We start from the raw sequence: 17,484 nt of genomic DNA, 5'->3' as shown, positions 1-17,484 counted from the left end.
ATGTGATCGTTTACAATGGCTGAATGGAAGGATGATGGTCAGTCAATCAGGGCATACATTTGTATTTTGAACCAGACAAGCCTAGTTATTTTTCACTTAGCTAAAAGCGGAACTCCGATGTTGGTCCGGTGGCAGGGTACCTGTTTAACTCTCCCAGAATACGAAATTGCCTGAAGTCCCATAGACTTTCATGGCACTTATTCAGGCCCGTCGCTACAGGAAAGGCAAACCAAGCAATTGCTTGGGGCCCCGAGCTGGCTGGGGGCCCCCGAGCACAGCCAGTGCTTGCCCATCCTGTAGCGATTAACAACCGTGCTCTTGGAGTTTGTGCTCCGGGCCCCAGGCACCCAGTCCGCAGAGGCTGTACAATATGGGGCCTGACTATAGTAGGTGTCCTTGCGCATATATATATATATATATATGTGTGTGTATAAGCAAGTGTGTGTGTGGACCTATATATATGTGTGTACATATGTGTATGTCTATGTACTGTGCCAGTGTGTGTGTTACTAGTGTGGATGACTATACGTGAAGTGCATGTGTGTATCTATATCAGTGTTTCCCAACCTGTGTGCCTCCAGTTGTTGCAAAACTACGACTCCCAGCATGCCCAGACAGCCAAAGGCTGTCTGGGCATACTGGGAGTTGTAGTTTTGCAACCTCTGTAGGCATCCTGGTTTGGAAACACTGATCTATTATATCTGTGTGTGTGTATGACGCATGTACAGTATGTAATGTGTACAGTATGTTGTGTGTATGCACGTACAGTATGTAATGTGTACAGTATGTGGTGTGTATGATGCATGTACAGTATGTAATGTGTACAGTGTGTATGATGCATGTACAGTTTATGTGTACAGTAAGTGTGTATGACGCATGTACAGTATGTAATGTGTACAGTATGTGTGTATGAAGCATGTACAGTATGTAATGTGTACAGTATGTGTGTATGATGCAAGTACAGTATGTAATGTGTACAGTATGTGTGTTGTGTGTATGAAGCATGCATGTACAGCAGGGCTCAAGTCCTGAAGAAACTCATGGGAACGGAGTTCCTGCACTTTTTCACAGTAGGAACGCAGTTCCAATTTGCAGGAGTCCTGCAGGACCAGCCCTTAAAGGGGTACTCTGCCCCTAGACATCGTATCTCCTATCCAAAGGATATGGGGATAAGATGTCTGAACGCGGGGTCCCCAGCGGCGGTTCTCAGCTGTGGCACCCCAGACATCTGGTGCATGGAGGGAACTTTGCTCCGTGCCGAATGACTGGCGAAGGGGGGCAGAGGCTCCTGACATCATGTCAATGCCCCTTCAATGCAAGTCTATGGGAGGGGTGTTAAGGCCGTCATGCCCCCTCCCATAGTCTTGCATTGAGGGGCTGTGGCCGTGACGTCACAAGCCTCCGGCGCTGCACCCAATGCTCTAAACGAATGCTGGGTGCAGCAGGGAGATTGCGGGGGTCCCCAGCAGTGGGACCCCTGTGATCAGACATCTTATCCCCTATCCTTTGGATAGGGGATAAGATGTCTAGAGGCGGAGTACCCATTTAAGTGGAAATCTTGGGTGAGTTCCCACACTTTTTTCCCCAGGACTTGACCCCTGATGTACAGTATGTAATGTGTACAGTGTGTGTGTGATGCATGTACAGTATGTAATGTGTACAGTGTGTGATGCATGTACAGTATGTAATGTGTACAGTGTGTATGATGCATGTACAGTATGTAATGTGTACAGTGTGTGTGTATGAATGTACAGTATGTAATGTGTACAGTGTGTGTGTGTATGATGCATGTATAGTATGTAATGTGTACAGTGTGTGTGTGTGTGTGTGTGTGTGTGTATGATGCATGTATAGTATGTAATGTGTACAGTGTGTGTATGATGCATGTACAGCATGTAATGTGTATAGTGTGTGTGTATGAAGCATGTACAGCATGTAATGTGTACAGTGTGTGTGTATGAAGCATGTACAGTATGTAATGTGTACAGTGTGTGTGTGATGCATGTACAGTATGTAATGTGTACAGTGTGTGTGTGATGCATGTACAGTATGTAATGTGTACAGTATGTGTGTGATGCATGTACAGTATGTAATGTTTACAGTATGTGTGATGCATGTACAGTATGTAATGTTTACAGTATGTAATGTGTACAGTATGTGTGTGATGCATGTACAGTATGTAATGTGTACAGTATGTGTGTGTGCATGTACAGTATGTAATGTGTACAGTATGTGTGTGTGATGCATGTACAGTATGTAATGTGTACAGTATCTGTGTGTGTGAAGCATGTACAGTATGTAATGTGTACAGTGTGTGTGATGCATGTACAGTATGTAATGTGTAGTGTGTGTGATGCATGTACAGTATGTAATGTGTAGTGTGTGTGATGCATGTACAGTATGTAATGTGTACAGTGTGTGTATGATGCATGTACAGTATGTAATGTGTACAGTGTGTATGATGCATGTACAGTATGTAATGTGTACAGTGTGTGTGTGTGTATGATGCATGTATAGTATGTAATGTGTACAGTGTGTATGATGCATGTACAGTGTGTGTATGATGCATGTACAGTATGTAATGTGTACAGTGTGTGTGTATGATGCATGTACAGTGTGTGTATGATGCATGTACAGTATGTAATGTGTACAGTGTGTATGATGCATGTACAGTGTGTGTGTGTGTATGATGCATGTACAATATGTAATGTGTACAGTGTGTGTGTATGGTGCATGTACAGTATGTAATGTGTACAGTATGTAATGTGTACAGTATCTGTGTGTATGGTGCATGTACAGTATGTAATGTTTACAGTAGGTAATGTGTACAGTATCTGTGTGTATGGTGCATGTACAGTATGTAATGTGTACAGTATCTGTGTGTATGATGCATGTATAGTATGTAATGTGTACAGTGTGTGTATGATGCATGTACAGTATGTAATGTGTACAGTGTTTATGAAGCATGCATGTACAGTATGTAATGTATACAGTATGGTGTGTGTGTATGAAGCATGCATGTACAGTATGTAATGTGTACAGTGTGTTGTGTGTGTGTGTGTGTATATATAAGGCATGCATTGGCAGATCCATTGCCCCGTGCGTGTACCCATTGGAAAGAAACGCGGAGGAGCGGAGCAGCGAACAGCACATGCGCTGGCCAGCATGGTAAGTGACCAGCGGCACATCAGCTTCAGTGCTCCGACCACCGCTCCTCCAGTCCCGGGACCTACTGCTATGGTGGCTGGACAAAAGGAGCAGTGGTCAGAACACTGAAGTAGAGCAGTAAACAGGTATACAGCCTCCAGCCATACACTGTATGGCTGGAGGCTGTATGTCTGTGGGGGAACATACTGCACCTAATGTGGGGTAAACTATACTGCCAACCTAATGTGGAGAACTATACTGCACCTAATGTGGGGGACTATACTGCACTTAATGTGAAGAACTATACTGCATCTAATGTGGGGAAAACTATACTGCACCTAATGTGGGGAGAACTATACTGCACCTAATGTGGGGAGAATTATACTGCACCTAATGTGGGGAGAATTATACTGCACCTAATGTGGGGAGAACTATACTGCACCTAATGTGGAAAGAACTATACTGCACCTAATGTGGAAAGAACTATACTGCACCTAATGTGGAAAGAACTATACTGCGCCTAATGTGGGGAGAACTATACTGCGCCTAATGTGGGGAGAACTATACTGCGCCTAATGTGGGGAGAACTATACTGCGCCTAATGTGGGGAGAACTATACTGCACCTAATGTTGGGAGAACTATACTGCGCCTAATGTTGGGAGAACTATACTGCATCTAATGTGGGGAGAACTATACTGCGCCTAATGTGGGGAGAACTATACTGCACCTAATGTGGGGAGAACTATACTGCACCTAATGTGGGGAGAACTATACTGCGCCTAATGTGGGGAGAACTATACTGCGCCTAATGTGGGGAGAACTATACTGCACCTAATGTGGGGAGAACTATACTGCACCTAATGTGGGGAGAACTATACTGCACCTAATGTGGGGAGAACTATACTGCACCTAATGTGGGGAGAACTATACTGCACCTAATGTGGGGAGAACTATACTGCACCTAATGTGGGGAGAACTATACTGCACCTAATGTGGGGAGAACTATACTGCACCTAATGTGGGGAGAACTATACCGCACCTAATGTGGGGAGAACTATACCGCACCTAATGTGTGGGGAACTCTGCCGCACCTAATGTGGGGGGGAACTCTGCCGCACCTAATGTGGGGGGGAACTCTGCCGCACCTAATGTGGGGGGAACTCTGCCGCACCTAATGTGGGGGGAACTCTGCCGCACCTAACTTGGGGGAACTGTGCCGCACCTAACGTGGGGGAACTGTGCTGCACCTAATGTGGGGGCCTCGTATCGACGTTCGCTCACGTCGTGCTCCCAGCATTCAAGGGCCGGTGTTACTACGTCCTGACGCCGGCCCTAGAGCATAACGTGCGTGAACATCAAGGGGACATCCATGTCCATTTTGCTTGGGGCCCCCAAATTCCTTCAAACGGCCCTGCACTTATGGCAAATCTGTATCTTGATCACTGTATTCTCTGGCTACAAATTCCTGCCACTGGAGCATGATCGGAGTTACGCTTAAAGCCCGCTGTCTATGAATGGTTTTTGTTTGGCAAGCTTAGTTTGGCTTGTTGCTGGTGGGATTGGTAATATGGTCCCCCATTTTGGCTCATCAAGCTGGAGCAGTGGGGGGCTGGCTTCCCACAACACACTTATCTTATACCAGCAGAATACCCGGCATTGCCCGTTTTTCCTTCCTAAACCTTGTAGCAGAGGGAGAGAAACACTGAGGTTCTTGTCCTCCTCCTGTCCTCTTCACTCTCTGATCTCTACAACTGCCTGCCGAACAGTCGTTGATATATTTTTTTAAGTTGTCATTTACGTAACCTGTTCACGAAGTTTTATTGAAATATCTTCAGCCATTCGGAAGTTATGCTGGAACATACATATATACACTCATACATACTCACACACATATACATACATACACACACATACATACATACATACACATTTATACATACATACATACATACATATATACGGTACATACACACACATATATACATATACACACACACTCACACATATACATACTCACATATATACATAGATGCATATATATATATATACACACACACATATATATATATATATATACACATACATACACACTCACACATCTATGTATACACACACACATATTCACACATATACACACACATATATACATAAAAACACTCACATGTATACATACACTCACATATACATACACACATTGATACATACTCACACATATACATACATACATGCACACACATACATACTCACACATATATACATACATACATACACATACATACTCAGACATATATACATACACACACCTATATATATACATACATTCACACACATACATTGCAGTATAGAGGCAAGGAAGCAGTACTTTCAAATTAAAAGTTCAGTGTTTTATTCACACTTGGCTCACAGCAAAACAGTCTTTCAGTGCAGAACAAAGGAAACGTAACAAAAGTCCACCTGTTTTCCTTAGGTGTTTTTTTTCACACCTGAGTCCATGCCATGCGGCATCAAGCTAGTCTTTTCCAGGCCTCCAGGCAGGCTGTTCACCAGCATCCAAACTTGGAGCAAACACAGGGAAGAACTCCACCTTCAGCTCTCACTGGCAGTGGGAACTGCAACTAGCAAATCCCCCTCAGCTGGTTAAACAGGTTGCCTTTAAGGCCAACAAAAGGCGGCCTGGATTGTGGGGAAAGACCACCACCCTGCACTTGGTAATTCCCAGTAAGGGCACATTCACACCACATTTTTGCAATACAGTTCCCGTATACGTTTTCTATGTGAAAACCGTATGGAACCGTATTGGAAAACGTATGCATTGACTCTCCGTTGAAAACCGTACACCAAAAGATGCATCAGGTTGTGTCCGTTTTGCATCCTGTACGGTTTTGTCAGGTTTTTTTCCTGTACCTCAAACCGTAGTCTACCACGGTTTTTGTTCCGGGTGAAAAACTGTATTAAACCGTATACGTTTTAGTTTTTTTTTAACATGGGAGTCAATGGGAACCGTAAAGAACTGTACGTGCATACAGTTCCATCCGGTTTTCACCATACGGTTTTTGACTTTGCACAGTTTTTTTTTCTTGGAATTTCAATCAAACAAGTAAAACTTTATTCAAAATGGAGTGAAAAGTTAAAAACGTATACGTTTTTTTCTGAAAAAAAACGATGCAACCGGATGTCCGTTTTCAAACTGTATGCAGTTTTTAACTGTATACGGGTTAAAATTTGTACACACGTTTTGATATAGTTTAGTCAGGTTTTGAGGAATCCGTTTTTCCTCAAAAACCTGATACGGGAACTGTATTGCAAAAACGTGGTGTGAATGCACCCTAAGAGCCGTCCCAGATTGGCCTTCCAGCCATACTATGGCCACAATGTCAGACTGCATCGCAGCACAGACACTGAATAATACCGGCTCTTACTTCACCAAGGCCAGGAGCCTTGATGACGCCTAACACCCATCCACCATGATGCCTTTCACCTTCTCACAACATACATACACACATACATAAATACTCACACATATATACAGTCATGGCCGTAAATGTTGGCACCCCTGAAATTTTTCAAGAAAATCAAGTATTTCTCACAGAAAAGGATTGCAGTAACATGTTTTGCTATACATATGTTCCCTTTGTGTATATTGGAACTAAACCAAAAAAGGGAGGAAAAAAAGCAAATTGGACATCATGTCACACCAAACTCCAAAAATGGTCTGGACAAAATTATTGGCACCCTTAACTTAATATTTGGTTTCACACCCTTTGGAAAAAATTACTGAAATCAGTGGCTTCCTATAACCATCACTAAGCTTCTTACACCTCTCAGCCGGAATGTTGGACCACTTTGCAAACTGCTCCAGGTCTCTTATTGGAAGGCGCCTTTTCCCAACAGCAAGTTTAAGATCTCTCCACAGGTGTTCAATAGGATTAAGATCTGGGCTTGTTTCTGGCCACTTCAGAAGTCTCCTGCGCTTTGTTGCCATCCATTTCTGGACGCTTTTTTATGTATGTTTGGGGTCATTGTCCTGCTGGAAGACCCAATATCTCGGACGTAAACCCAGCTTTCTGACACTGGCCTGTACAGTGCGACCCAAAATCTGTTGTTAATCCTCTGATTTTATGATCTCTTGCACACATTCAAGGCACCCAGTGCCAGAGGCAGCAAAACAACCCCAAAACATCATTGAACCTCCACAATATTTCACTGTAAGTACTGTGTTCTTTTCTTTGTAGTCCTCATTCCGTTTTCGATAAACAGTAGAATGATGTGCTTTACCAAAATGCTCTATCTTAGTCTCATCTGTCCACAAGACATTTTCCCAGAAGGATTTTGGCTTACTCAAGTTCATTTTGGCAAATTTGATCTGTCTGTGTCAGCAGTCGGGTCCTCCTGGGTCTCCTGCCATAGCGTTTCATTTCATTTAAATGTCGATGGATAGTTTGCGCTGACACTGATGCTCCCTGAGCCTGCAAGACAGTTTGAATATGTTTGGAACTTGTTTGGGGTTGCTTATCCACCATCCTTTCATACATTTTTCTCTTCCGTCCACACTCAGGGAGATTACCTACAGTGCCATGGGTTGCAAACTTCTTGATAATGTTGCACACTGTGGACAATGGCAAATCTAGATCTCTGGAGATGGCCTTGTAACCTTGAGATTGTTGATAATTTTGGTTCTCAAGTCCTCAGACAGTTCTTTCTGTTGTCCATGCTTAGTGTGGCACACACAGACACACAATGCAAAGACTAAGTGAACTTCTCTCCTATTTATTTGCTTTCAGGTGTGATTTTTATATTGCCCACACCTGTTACTTGCCCCAGGTGAGTTTAAAGGAGCATCACATGCTCGAAACAATCTTATTTTTTCAAAATTTTGAAAGGGTGCCAATAATTTTGTCCAGCCCATTTTTGGAGTTTGGTGTGACATTATGTCCAATTTGCTATTTTTCCTCTTTTTTGGTTTAGTTCCAATACTTACAAAGGAAATAAATGTGTGTATAGTAAAACATGTGTTACTGCAATCCTTTTCTTTGAGAAATACTTAATTTTCTTGAAAAATTTCAGGGACGCCAACATTTACGTCCATGACTGCATATATATATATATATATATATATATATATATATATATACACACATACTCACACATATATGCATACTCACACGCATATACATACATACATACATACACAGTCTATATATGTAGATTTTATTTTACCAATTCTAAGGAAAGGTTTGTATTCTTCTAGTCTTTTTAAACTTTATACCAGTGTTTCCCAACCAGGGTGCCTCCAGATGTTGCAAAACCACAACTCCCAGCATGCCTGGACAGCCTCTGGCTGTCCAGGCATTCTGGGAGTTGTAGTTTTGCAACACCTGGAGGCACCCTGGTTGGGAAACACTGCTTTAGACAGTGGGACTTCTCTTCTTGTTTAGTCACTATTGGACTGATTTTTTCACATTCAGTATGACAGTATCATATGTAGGAAATGCCATAATGGACAGGTAATGGGAGGCTGACAGCTTCTGAGCTGTGCCTCATGTCCATGGGCCATTGAGGAACCTTCACAATGATTGACACTACGGTTGGCGCTTTACACAATGACAATGTTTGCGATCGGTGGTGTAAAAAAGCACGTTGTGTCCTCTCTCCATAAGGTGATGAAAACCCTTCTCTTCAGTATACATTTCTCTACCATAAAAGAACAGAAGCTTGCTTCTTCCCTGCTGCAGCGCCAGCACGTCGTACCATATAAACAGCGCATTAAGATATAATTACTAGACATTGGATAGATAGAGCATGAATTTGGGATGCTTTCAGGAGAATGTTTTCTTTGGAGGGAGCGTACAAGGACTTGGGGCCAAACACCACTTCCTTCATTCCTCCCCCTCTAGAAGTTTGATGATAGCACTGGGAATATCATCGATGCTTTGACCTGAGCTGCACAGGAAGAGAACACCTAGTCCTGGGTAATAACAATTTAACTCCATTTCTCACTGTGGAAAAATGATACGGAAACTTGTTTTTCTGCAAGACCCAAACAGGATTTTTTTCCCCTTTTTTTTTTGTGCTTTTCAATGCATAAATCTCTTAACTGAGCTTTAAATAAATACGTCTTCACAATCTACAATATCTGTTCTGTAATGGAAAGCCATTGACCTGCCCAAATTTAGCTCCTTGAAGACCTGCTGAGAAGAACTGTATTTAGAAGGTGGAACATAAATCATTCTGGAAGGAACAAACCTTAAAAAGTGTTTCCTTTCTAATGAATGTGGGCCCTTGGCTATCTTCTTGTGTGGTTCTAAAATAAATAGGCTCAGAATCCTGTGCTGTATAATTTCCTAATATATCTTTATATTAAATAGAGCTTTGTTTTTTCTGATACAGAGCTCCATATTCCCTGCATTCACATAAGGAAAAATTAACTTTGACTGGTAGTTAATACATTCCTCCTAGGAAAAAAAAGTGTTAAAAGCAGTGCAGAATAAAAACAGTCACAAATTTTTGCAGAAAACCAACATACACGTGTTGCTACATGTAATGAATGGAAAGAATATACTGATATAATTTTGTTCTCTTTTTTTCAGTGATATAACATACAGCATCCTACTAGAGGCAGTCACTGCCCTCGTAGTATTCCTGTCCTGCCAGCTGTTCCATAAGGAGATAATCCATGAAAGCATTATCCACAAATACCTGATGCAGGGCCGCTGGTAAGTTGCCATTATATACAACAATCAGTGTCTTTAGGGCAAGAAAGTCATTGGATGGCTGCAATCCAAACTCAGTATTACTGTATTGGAAACAATGCAGTTCCATGATTTTACCATGTATTGCATGGTAACAAGTATTTTAGTTGGCCTACAATGTATGTTCAACACTAAAATCTATTTTAGAGTCTACATTTAGATCTAATGTTCATATAATTATAACTTTACATACATTACATTACTTATCCTGTGCTGATCCTGAGTTATATCCTGTATTATACTCCAGAGCTGTACTCTCTATTCTGCTGGTGGGGTCACTGTGTACATACATTACATTACTTATCCTGTGCTGATCCTGAGTTATATCCTGTATTATACTCCAGAGCTGTACTCACTATTCTGCTGGTGGGGTCACTGTGTACATACATTACATTACTTATCCTGTGCTGATCCTGAGTTATATCCTGTATTATACTCCAGAGCTGTACTCACTATTCTGCTGGTGGGGTCACTGTGTACATACATTACATTACTTATCCTGTGCTGATCCTGAGTTATATCCTGTATTATACTCCAGAGCTGTACTCACTATTCTGCTGGTAGGGTCACTGTGTACATACATTACATTACTTATCCTGTACTGATCCTGCGTTATATCCTGTATTATACTCCAGAGCTGTACTCACTATTCTGCTGGTGAGGTCACTGTGTACATTACATTACTTATCCTGTACTGATCCTGAGTTATATCCTGTATTATACTCCAGAGCTGTACTCACTATTCTGCTGATGAGGTCACTGTGTACATACATTACATTACTTATCCTGTACCTATCCTGAGTTATATCCTGTATTATACTCCAGAGCTGTACTCACTATTCTGCTGCTGAGGTCATTTTGTATGTACATTACTTATCCTGTACTGAACCTGTTGCATCTTGTAATATGTAGATAAATGTAATATGTAATTATTATATAATCATTTTTTTTAACCTTTCCTGCAGTCTTCCTTACACTAGTCGACTGGTGAAAACGTTACTGTATAATTTCATCAGACAGGAGAGAAGCCCCCCACCTGGATCTCATGTGTTCCAGCCCCAGGAAGATGGTGGTGGTCTACTCTATGGCTTGGCCTCTGGAGTGGCAAGTGAGTAACACATTTATAGTACATTACAGTAATTCATGAAGGTACGGAATTATCACATGGTGGTCTTGCCATGAATTTTGGAAAATCCTTGGCAGAAAGTTGTCCTACTTGTGTTGAAGAAAAGCTTTCATTATAGCGATTGGGGGAGTCTCCACTGTTAGACCCCCCCCCCCCCCCAAACAATCCTAGCGGTGCGTCACCAGTATTACAAGAGAAGAATCACCTTTGGTGCCAATATTGTACTGAAATAAAAAAAGAGGAGCCGCTGTTACTGGCTATTGTTCTTAGTGTTGTGTCATCCTGACTGTTGAAGCTGTGAAGTTTAGGACGATGTACATAAGATAGGAGCTCGACTATATAAAATAAAAAGACCAGAGACAACCTAAAATGGATCAAGAAAATGCATATATTTTAGGAAAGCCCTATCACAGTAACTTCCTAAGAGGTTGGCATTATGGCGTTGTGATGGACCACTTCTTTGAACGTAGGGTGTTACAGGATCAGTACTTCATATGAGGGATAAATATTGTGTGATAACAAATAATGGTTCTAAAACACATTAGAGGGAATGAAAGATGTAAACAAGGACAAAGAAGATGTGCAAGGAGTACTTCCACCCACGTAACAAAGTAGTCATCAAAGATGGGTTACTCACCCCAGGCAAATGTCCCCCCTGGGTGGGACCTCTCATCAGAGGTTCCTCACAGCCACACTTGTAGACTCGCTCTCATCTAGTTCTAAGGCCCAGTGATAAGCTGTCTTAAAGGGGTACTCTGGTGGAAAACATTATTATTATTATTATTATTATTTTTTTTTTTTTATCAACTGGTGCCAGAAAGTTAAACAGATTTGTAAATTACTTCTATTAAAAAATCTTCACCCTTCCAGTACTTTTTAGCAGCTGTATACTACAGATGAAATTCTTTTCTTTTTGAATTTCTTTTTTGTCTTGTCCACAGTGCTCTCTGCTGACACCTCTGTCTGTGTCAGGAACTGTCCAGAGCAGCAGAGGTTTACAATGGGGATTTTCTCCTGCTCTGGAAAGTTCCTGATAACAGGCATCAGGTGTCAGCAGAGAGCACTGTGGACAAGACAAAAAAGAAATTCAAAAAGAAAATAATTTCCTCTGTAGCATACAGCTGCTAAAAGTGGTAAAGGTCTGGAAGGGTAAAGATTTTTTAATAGAAGTAATTTTCAAATCTCTTTTACTTTCTGGCACCAGTTTATTAAAAAAAAAATAAAGTTTTCCACCGGAGTACCCCTTTAAGCACCTTTGCTGATCTGGGCTAATCTGACTTGCCTTGGAAGAGAATGAAAGACCCCACTATCAATCCTGCCTTTCAACCCATAAATTTAGACCCAAAAACTGGAGTTATTACCAGGGATTTAAGTATTTCTGGATTTCCCATATCTCGCTCAACTTACTGAAACCTGGTATACACATACAATGTTGACTTGGAGAAATATAGTGATCTAAAAATATGTACATAACAGGAGAATGCAAGTTAATGCCCTGTGACATGTATAAACAATGTAGTGTGCATGAGTTATTGCTCCAAGCTTACCACCGATCTTGCTGGTGTAGTGGCAGTACCCGCAAGATCGGTAGTAAGCTCTAAGCAATCCTCCATTCACGCTTCATTCTAAAAAAAAAAAAAAAGTTATGCACATGTACATCATGATTTTATTGTAATGGCCGGGATTGTGGATAGCTCTGTTCCCAACTATTTAGTCTTTTAGACTGTACATTTGTTAGAAAGAAATGCCAGGCACTCACCATTGGCATAGGGAATAGACATGGGGCATACAATGCAAGGACGGACGGACAGAGGTACGGGGATGAGCTTCCGGGAATGGTGCCATTTCGTGCAGCAAGCGCTTTGACTGGCCGGCCGTCACAGGAATGAGCTCCCAGGCAATGGTGCCGTTTCGCGGGAGCTCATACCGTTACCCCTCTCCGTCCGTCCCTGCCTTGTATGCACCATGTCTATTCGTTGAATAAAGGAAGACTTTTTATATGCCAATGGTGAGTGCCCGGCATTTCTTTCTAACGAATGTACAGTCTATTACGCTACTATCATTAGCGCATTAGTGTCAGGATCATCTGAGGAACCACTCCTAGGGGTGTTACAATCACTAAAGCAGTGCCGAGTTATTCTTTTGGATATATGTATTTTGTCTTTTTGATGCTGTTGTCAATAGCCACCTTGACACCTAGGTCCTCTCTGTCACTCACGACAAGTTCACATGGCAGCAGTGACCCTACTGACTGTCCCCAGGTCGGCCATATAACTATATCTATTAGCTGTGTGTCATAGGAGAGCAGTATTTAATTAGTAGTACGGTGTAGTGTACAAGTGATCACATCTTCATAGTGGTCATACAGTACACCTTAGTGGAACTAAAAAATGAAGTAAAAAATGTTTAACAAATACTAACAATTAAAATAAATACATTAATAAATAAATATATATTTATATAATTTTATTGGTTTTGCTCCAAAGATGTACCTATTGTTTCTTATTCACATTGAACTCTGTAAAAATAAGTAAAACCCCAAAGCTAGAATTTATTAATTTTTCCGTCACTTTCACCTTCTGAAAACATGTATTAAGTAATGATCATAAAATCACATTTGTCTCAAAAATTATCACCCCCAAAATACGAGCCCTTATCCCGCTGCTCCGTAGATATGAAAAAATGATGTACAGTTCTTAAAATATTTTGACACGAAGGAAGTTTTTTTTTCTGTAGATAAGTTTTACATTCTAAAGTAGTGAAAACATAACAATATACATTTTATTGCTTTAATCTTACTGTGTGTGTATAAATAAATACATTTTAAAATATTACACACTTGTTGATACACACCAGTATTCCTTATCTCGTGGCTCAGTATTCCTTATCTCGTTGCAACACAACAACTCTGCGGTCATGGCATCAGGGGAGTCGTAGTGTTGCAGCAGCTGGGGATCCACAGGTTGGGGAACATTGGTGTAATACATAAGTGTGTATGTAAATATTGATTATAATGTGTAACCACTGCTGGTAGCTAGGGGGCGCTGGTTGCACATGATTATCTTTATACCGTCTGGATTGTTTCATTGGCAGGCGACCGTTTCGCTGCGTTCCTGTGATGTCTATTATGTGCTTCGGTTGCATTGTGTTTATCGCCTAGCAGAGTTTGTTTTGGCCTCCTGGTTATGAGCACCATTAGAGGATCTCATGAAATTTCCCTGCGCCGCCTCTATAATTTATTTCTTAGACCTTTTTCTTTCCTTTTTTTTCCTCTTCCCTAATCATGTAACAAATTGCAATATTTTCCTTCATTTCTCAGATGTTATGGTACGAGCTGATATAGTATAGCGCGGTTTATTAATGAGGCTCATACCCTTTCTTAGATATTGTTCTGAGAATTTATATCTGTGTAACCCCTTCTTGTCCGTGGATCACCCTTGTTTCTCCAGCATATCCCACAGAAGATGAATCTGGAGAATTTGGAGACCAAGTCACCACCTTTATCTCTGTGTTCCTCATTCCAGAACAAAGTTTGCAGTGTGGCTGGGGGGCATTATCCTGCTGAAGGAGGCCTCTGCCATTAAGGGATCTCGCTGCCATGAAGGGGGTGGGGACTTGGTCTGTACAATGGTTAAGTAGGTGGCACATGTCACAGTAACATCGACATGATGCCACGACCCAAAGTTTCCAGCAGAACATGGCCCATCACACTGTCCCCACATCATGTCGTCTGCCCATAGTTCATCCTGGTGCCATCTCTTCCCCAGGTAAGTGACACACGCACCCAGCCGTCCACATGGTGGAGGACATGATCCATCAGCCCATCATGCTTCGGTTCTGGTGCTCACATGCCCATGTTAGGCACTTCCATGCGGTGAACAGGGGGTCAGCATGGTCACTCTAACTGGTCTGCAGCTACAGAGCTATGTATCATAGCAGTAAGTTTTACAGCAATTTGCTCTACAGCAGCTCTTCTGTGGAATCAGACAGGTTAGCTTTTACCCTTGACACATCAACAAATCTTTCACATGTTGTCATACCCACTAAAAACTTAGAAAACCCCCTTAAGACTTGCCATTTTTTTTAGATGCTCTGATCCATTTGTTTATCACTTGGTCCTTTGTTGATAGTTTTATTCATATTGCACTCCAGCACGCAATGGAGGCGAGGAGCCAACTTACAGAGCTCCCCTGCCTCATCTATATTCTGCCACTGCCTTGCTACAATTGGAAGTCAGGTGAAATGAATGCTGGGAGCACTAGTTTTGCAACAGTTGGAGCTACCCTGATTTGGAAACACTGGTCTAATGGGTATGGAGGTCTCCCAACTCTCCCCTTATAGATGATTATGGCAGAGAAAGAAGCAAGGATGCTAGATTTCAACTTCCTGATCCTTTTCTTCTTGGGTAGATAAGCTGCTGCCAGCTGAAAGGGTCTGGCAATTGCTTACCCTCCTCCCCATTTCATTTAGAACAAACGAATGTTCGCCTGAGCCAAGCTTTCTTTATGTTTTGGATGAACGGAAAAGAAGATGGTTATTGGTGGCACCAACGTTCATCTGACAACTATCAAAGGTGTATAGACACCTTTCTTCAGTCTGCTATGTGAAGCAACTGCATATGTAGGATCATAGTAATAGGAAACTGAGACGTTTTGCTGTTTTCCTTGCAGTCTGTAGTGTCATAGCACTACACAATACAGACATAAACCGCTATAAGGAATTACTGTGATTACTAGCAGTCGGTGTTGTCCAATGGCCAATATGACCACCTCCATTGCATGCACATTTTTTTTCTGTGCATTTGTTTCTACTTTTTATTATCCTTAACCCCTTAAGGACACAGCCCATTTTCACCTCTAGGACGCAGCCCTTTTTTGCACATCTGACCACTGTCACTTTAAACATTAATAACTCTGGAATGCTTTTACTTATCAATCTGATTCCGAGATTGTTTTTTCGTGACATATTCTACTTTAACATAGTGGTAAATTTTTGTGGTAACTTGCATCCTTTCTTGGTGAAAAATCCCAAAATTTAATGAAAAAATTGAAAATTTTGCATTTTTCTAACTTTGAAGCTCTCTGTTTGTAAGGAAAATTGATATTCCAAATATTATTTTTTTGGGATTCACATATACAATATGTCTACTTTATATTTTAATCATAAAATTGACATGTTTTTACTTTTGGAAGACACCAGAGGGCTTCAAAGTTCAACAGCAATTTTACAATTTTTCACAAAATTTTCAAACTCGCTATTTTTCATGGACCAGTTCAGGTTTGAAGTGGATTTGAAGGGTCTTCATATTAGAAATACCCCATAAATTACCCCATTACAAAAACTGCACCCCCCAAAGTATTCAAAATGACATTCAGTAAGTGTTTTAACCCTTTAGGTGTTTCACGGTAAAAGCAGCAAAGTGAAGGAGAAAATTCAAAATCTTCATTTTTTACACTTGCATGTTCTTGTAGACCCAATTTTTGAATTTTTACAAGGGGTAAAAGGATAAAATTTATACTTGAATTTGTAGCCCAATTTCTCTCGAGTAAGCATATACCTCATATGTCTATGTAAATTGTTCGGCGGGCGCAGTAGAGGGCTCAGAAGCGAAGGAGCGACAAGGGGATTTTGGAGAGTACGTTTTTCTGAAATGGTTTTTTGGGGGCATGTTGCATTTAGGAAGCCCCTATGGTGCCAAAACAGCAAATAAAAAAAACATGGCATACCATTTTGGAAACTAGACCCCTTGAGGAACGTAAAAAGGAATTAAGTGAGCCTTAATACCCCACAGGTGTTTCATGACTTTTGCATATGTAAAAAAAAAAAAAAAAATTTCACTAAAATGTGTGTTTCCCCCCAAATTTCACATTTTTGCAAGGGTTAATAGCAGAAAATACCCCCCAAAATTTGTAACCCCATCTCTTCTGAGTATGGAGGTACCCCATAAGTTGACCTGAAGTGCATTACGGGCGAACTACAATGCTCAGAAGAGAAGGAGTCATATTTGGCTTTTTGAGAGCAAATTTTGCTCGGGGGGCATGTCGCATTTAGGAAGCCCCTATGGTGCCAGGACAGCAAAAAAAAACGACATGGCATACCATTTTGGAAACTAGACTCCTTGAGGAACGTAACAAGGGATAAAGTGAACCTTAATACCCCACAGGTGTTTCACGACTTTTGCATATGTAAAAAAAATAATTTTTTTTTTACCAAAAATGCTTGGTTTAGCAAAAATTTAACATTTTTAAAAAAGGTAATAGCAGAAAATACCCCCCAACATTTGAAGCCCAATTTCTCCCGATTCAGAAGACACCCAATATGGGGATGAAAAGTGCTCTGCTGGCGCACTACAGGTCTCAGAAGAGAAGGAGTCACATTTGGCTTTTTGGAAGCAAATTTTGCTCTGGGGGCATGCCGCATTTAGGAAGCACCTATGGTGCCAGGACAGAAAAAAAAAAACA

At 41.2% G+C, this 17,484-nt stretch overlaps 1 protein-coding gene across 3 annotated transcripts in view; it reads left to right on the top strand.

The window, feature by feature from the left end:
* DYM (dymeclin) overlaps window positions 1-17,484 on the top strand; it is a 382,495-nt gene that overhangs the window by 100,697 nt on the left and 264,314 nt on the right. For all 3 annotated transcript variants that reach the window (XM_056543831.1, XM_056543823.1, XM_056543838.1), the window contains 2 exons: window positions 9,736-9,861; window positions 10,863-11,005. In XM_056543831.1, coding sequence (XP_056399806.1) covers window positions 9,736-9,861; window positions 10,863-11,005 — 269 coding nt within the window. The remainder of the gene's footprint in view (window positions 1-9,735; window positions 9,862-10,862; window positions 11,006-17,484) is intronic.

This window comes from Hyla sarda, chromosome 1 (assembly GCF_029499605.1).
Source record: "Hyla sarda isolate aHylSar1 chromosome 1, aHylSar1.hap1, whole genome shotgun sequence".
In the NCBI taxonomy this organism is placed as follows: Eukaryota; Metazoa; Chordata; class Amphibia; order Anura; family Hylidae; genus Hyla; species Hyla sarda.
This window is presented reverse-complemented; position numbering and strand designations above follow the sequence as displayed.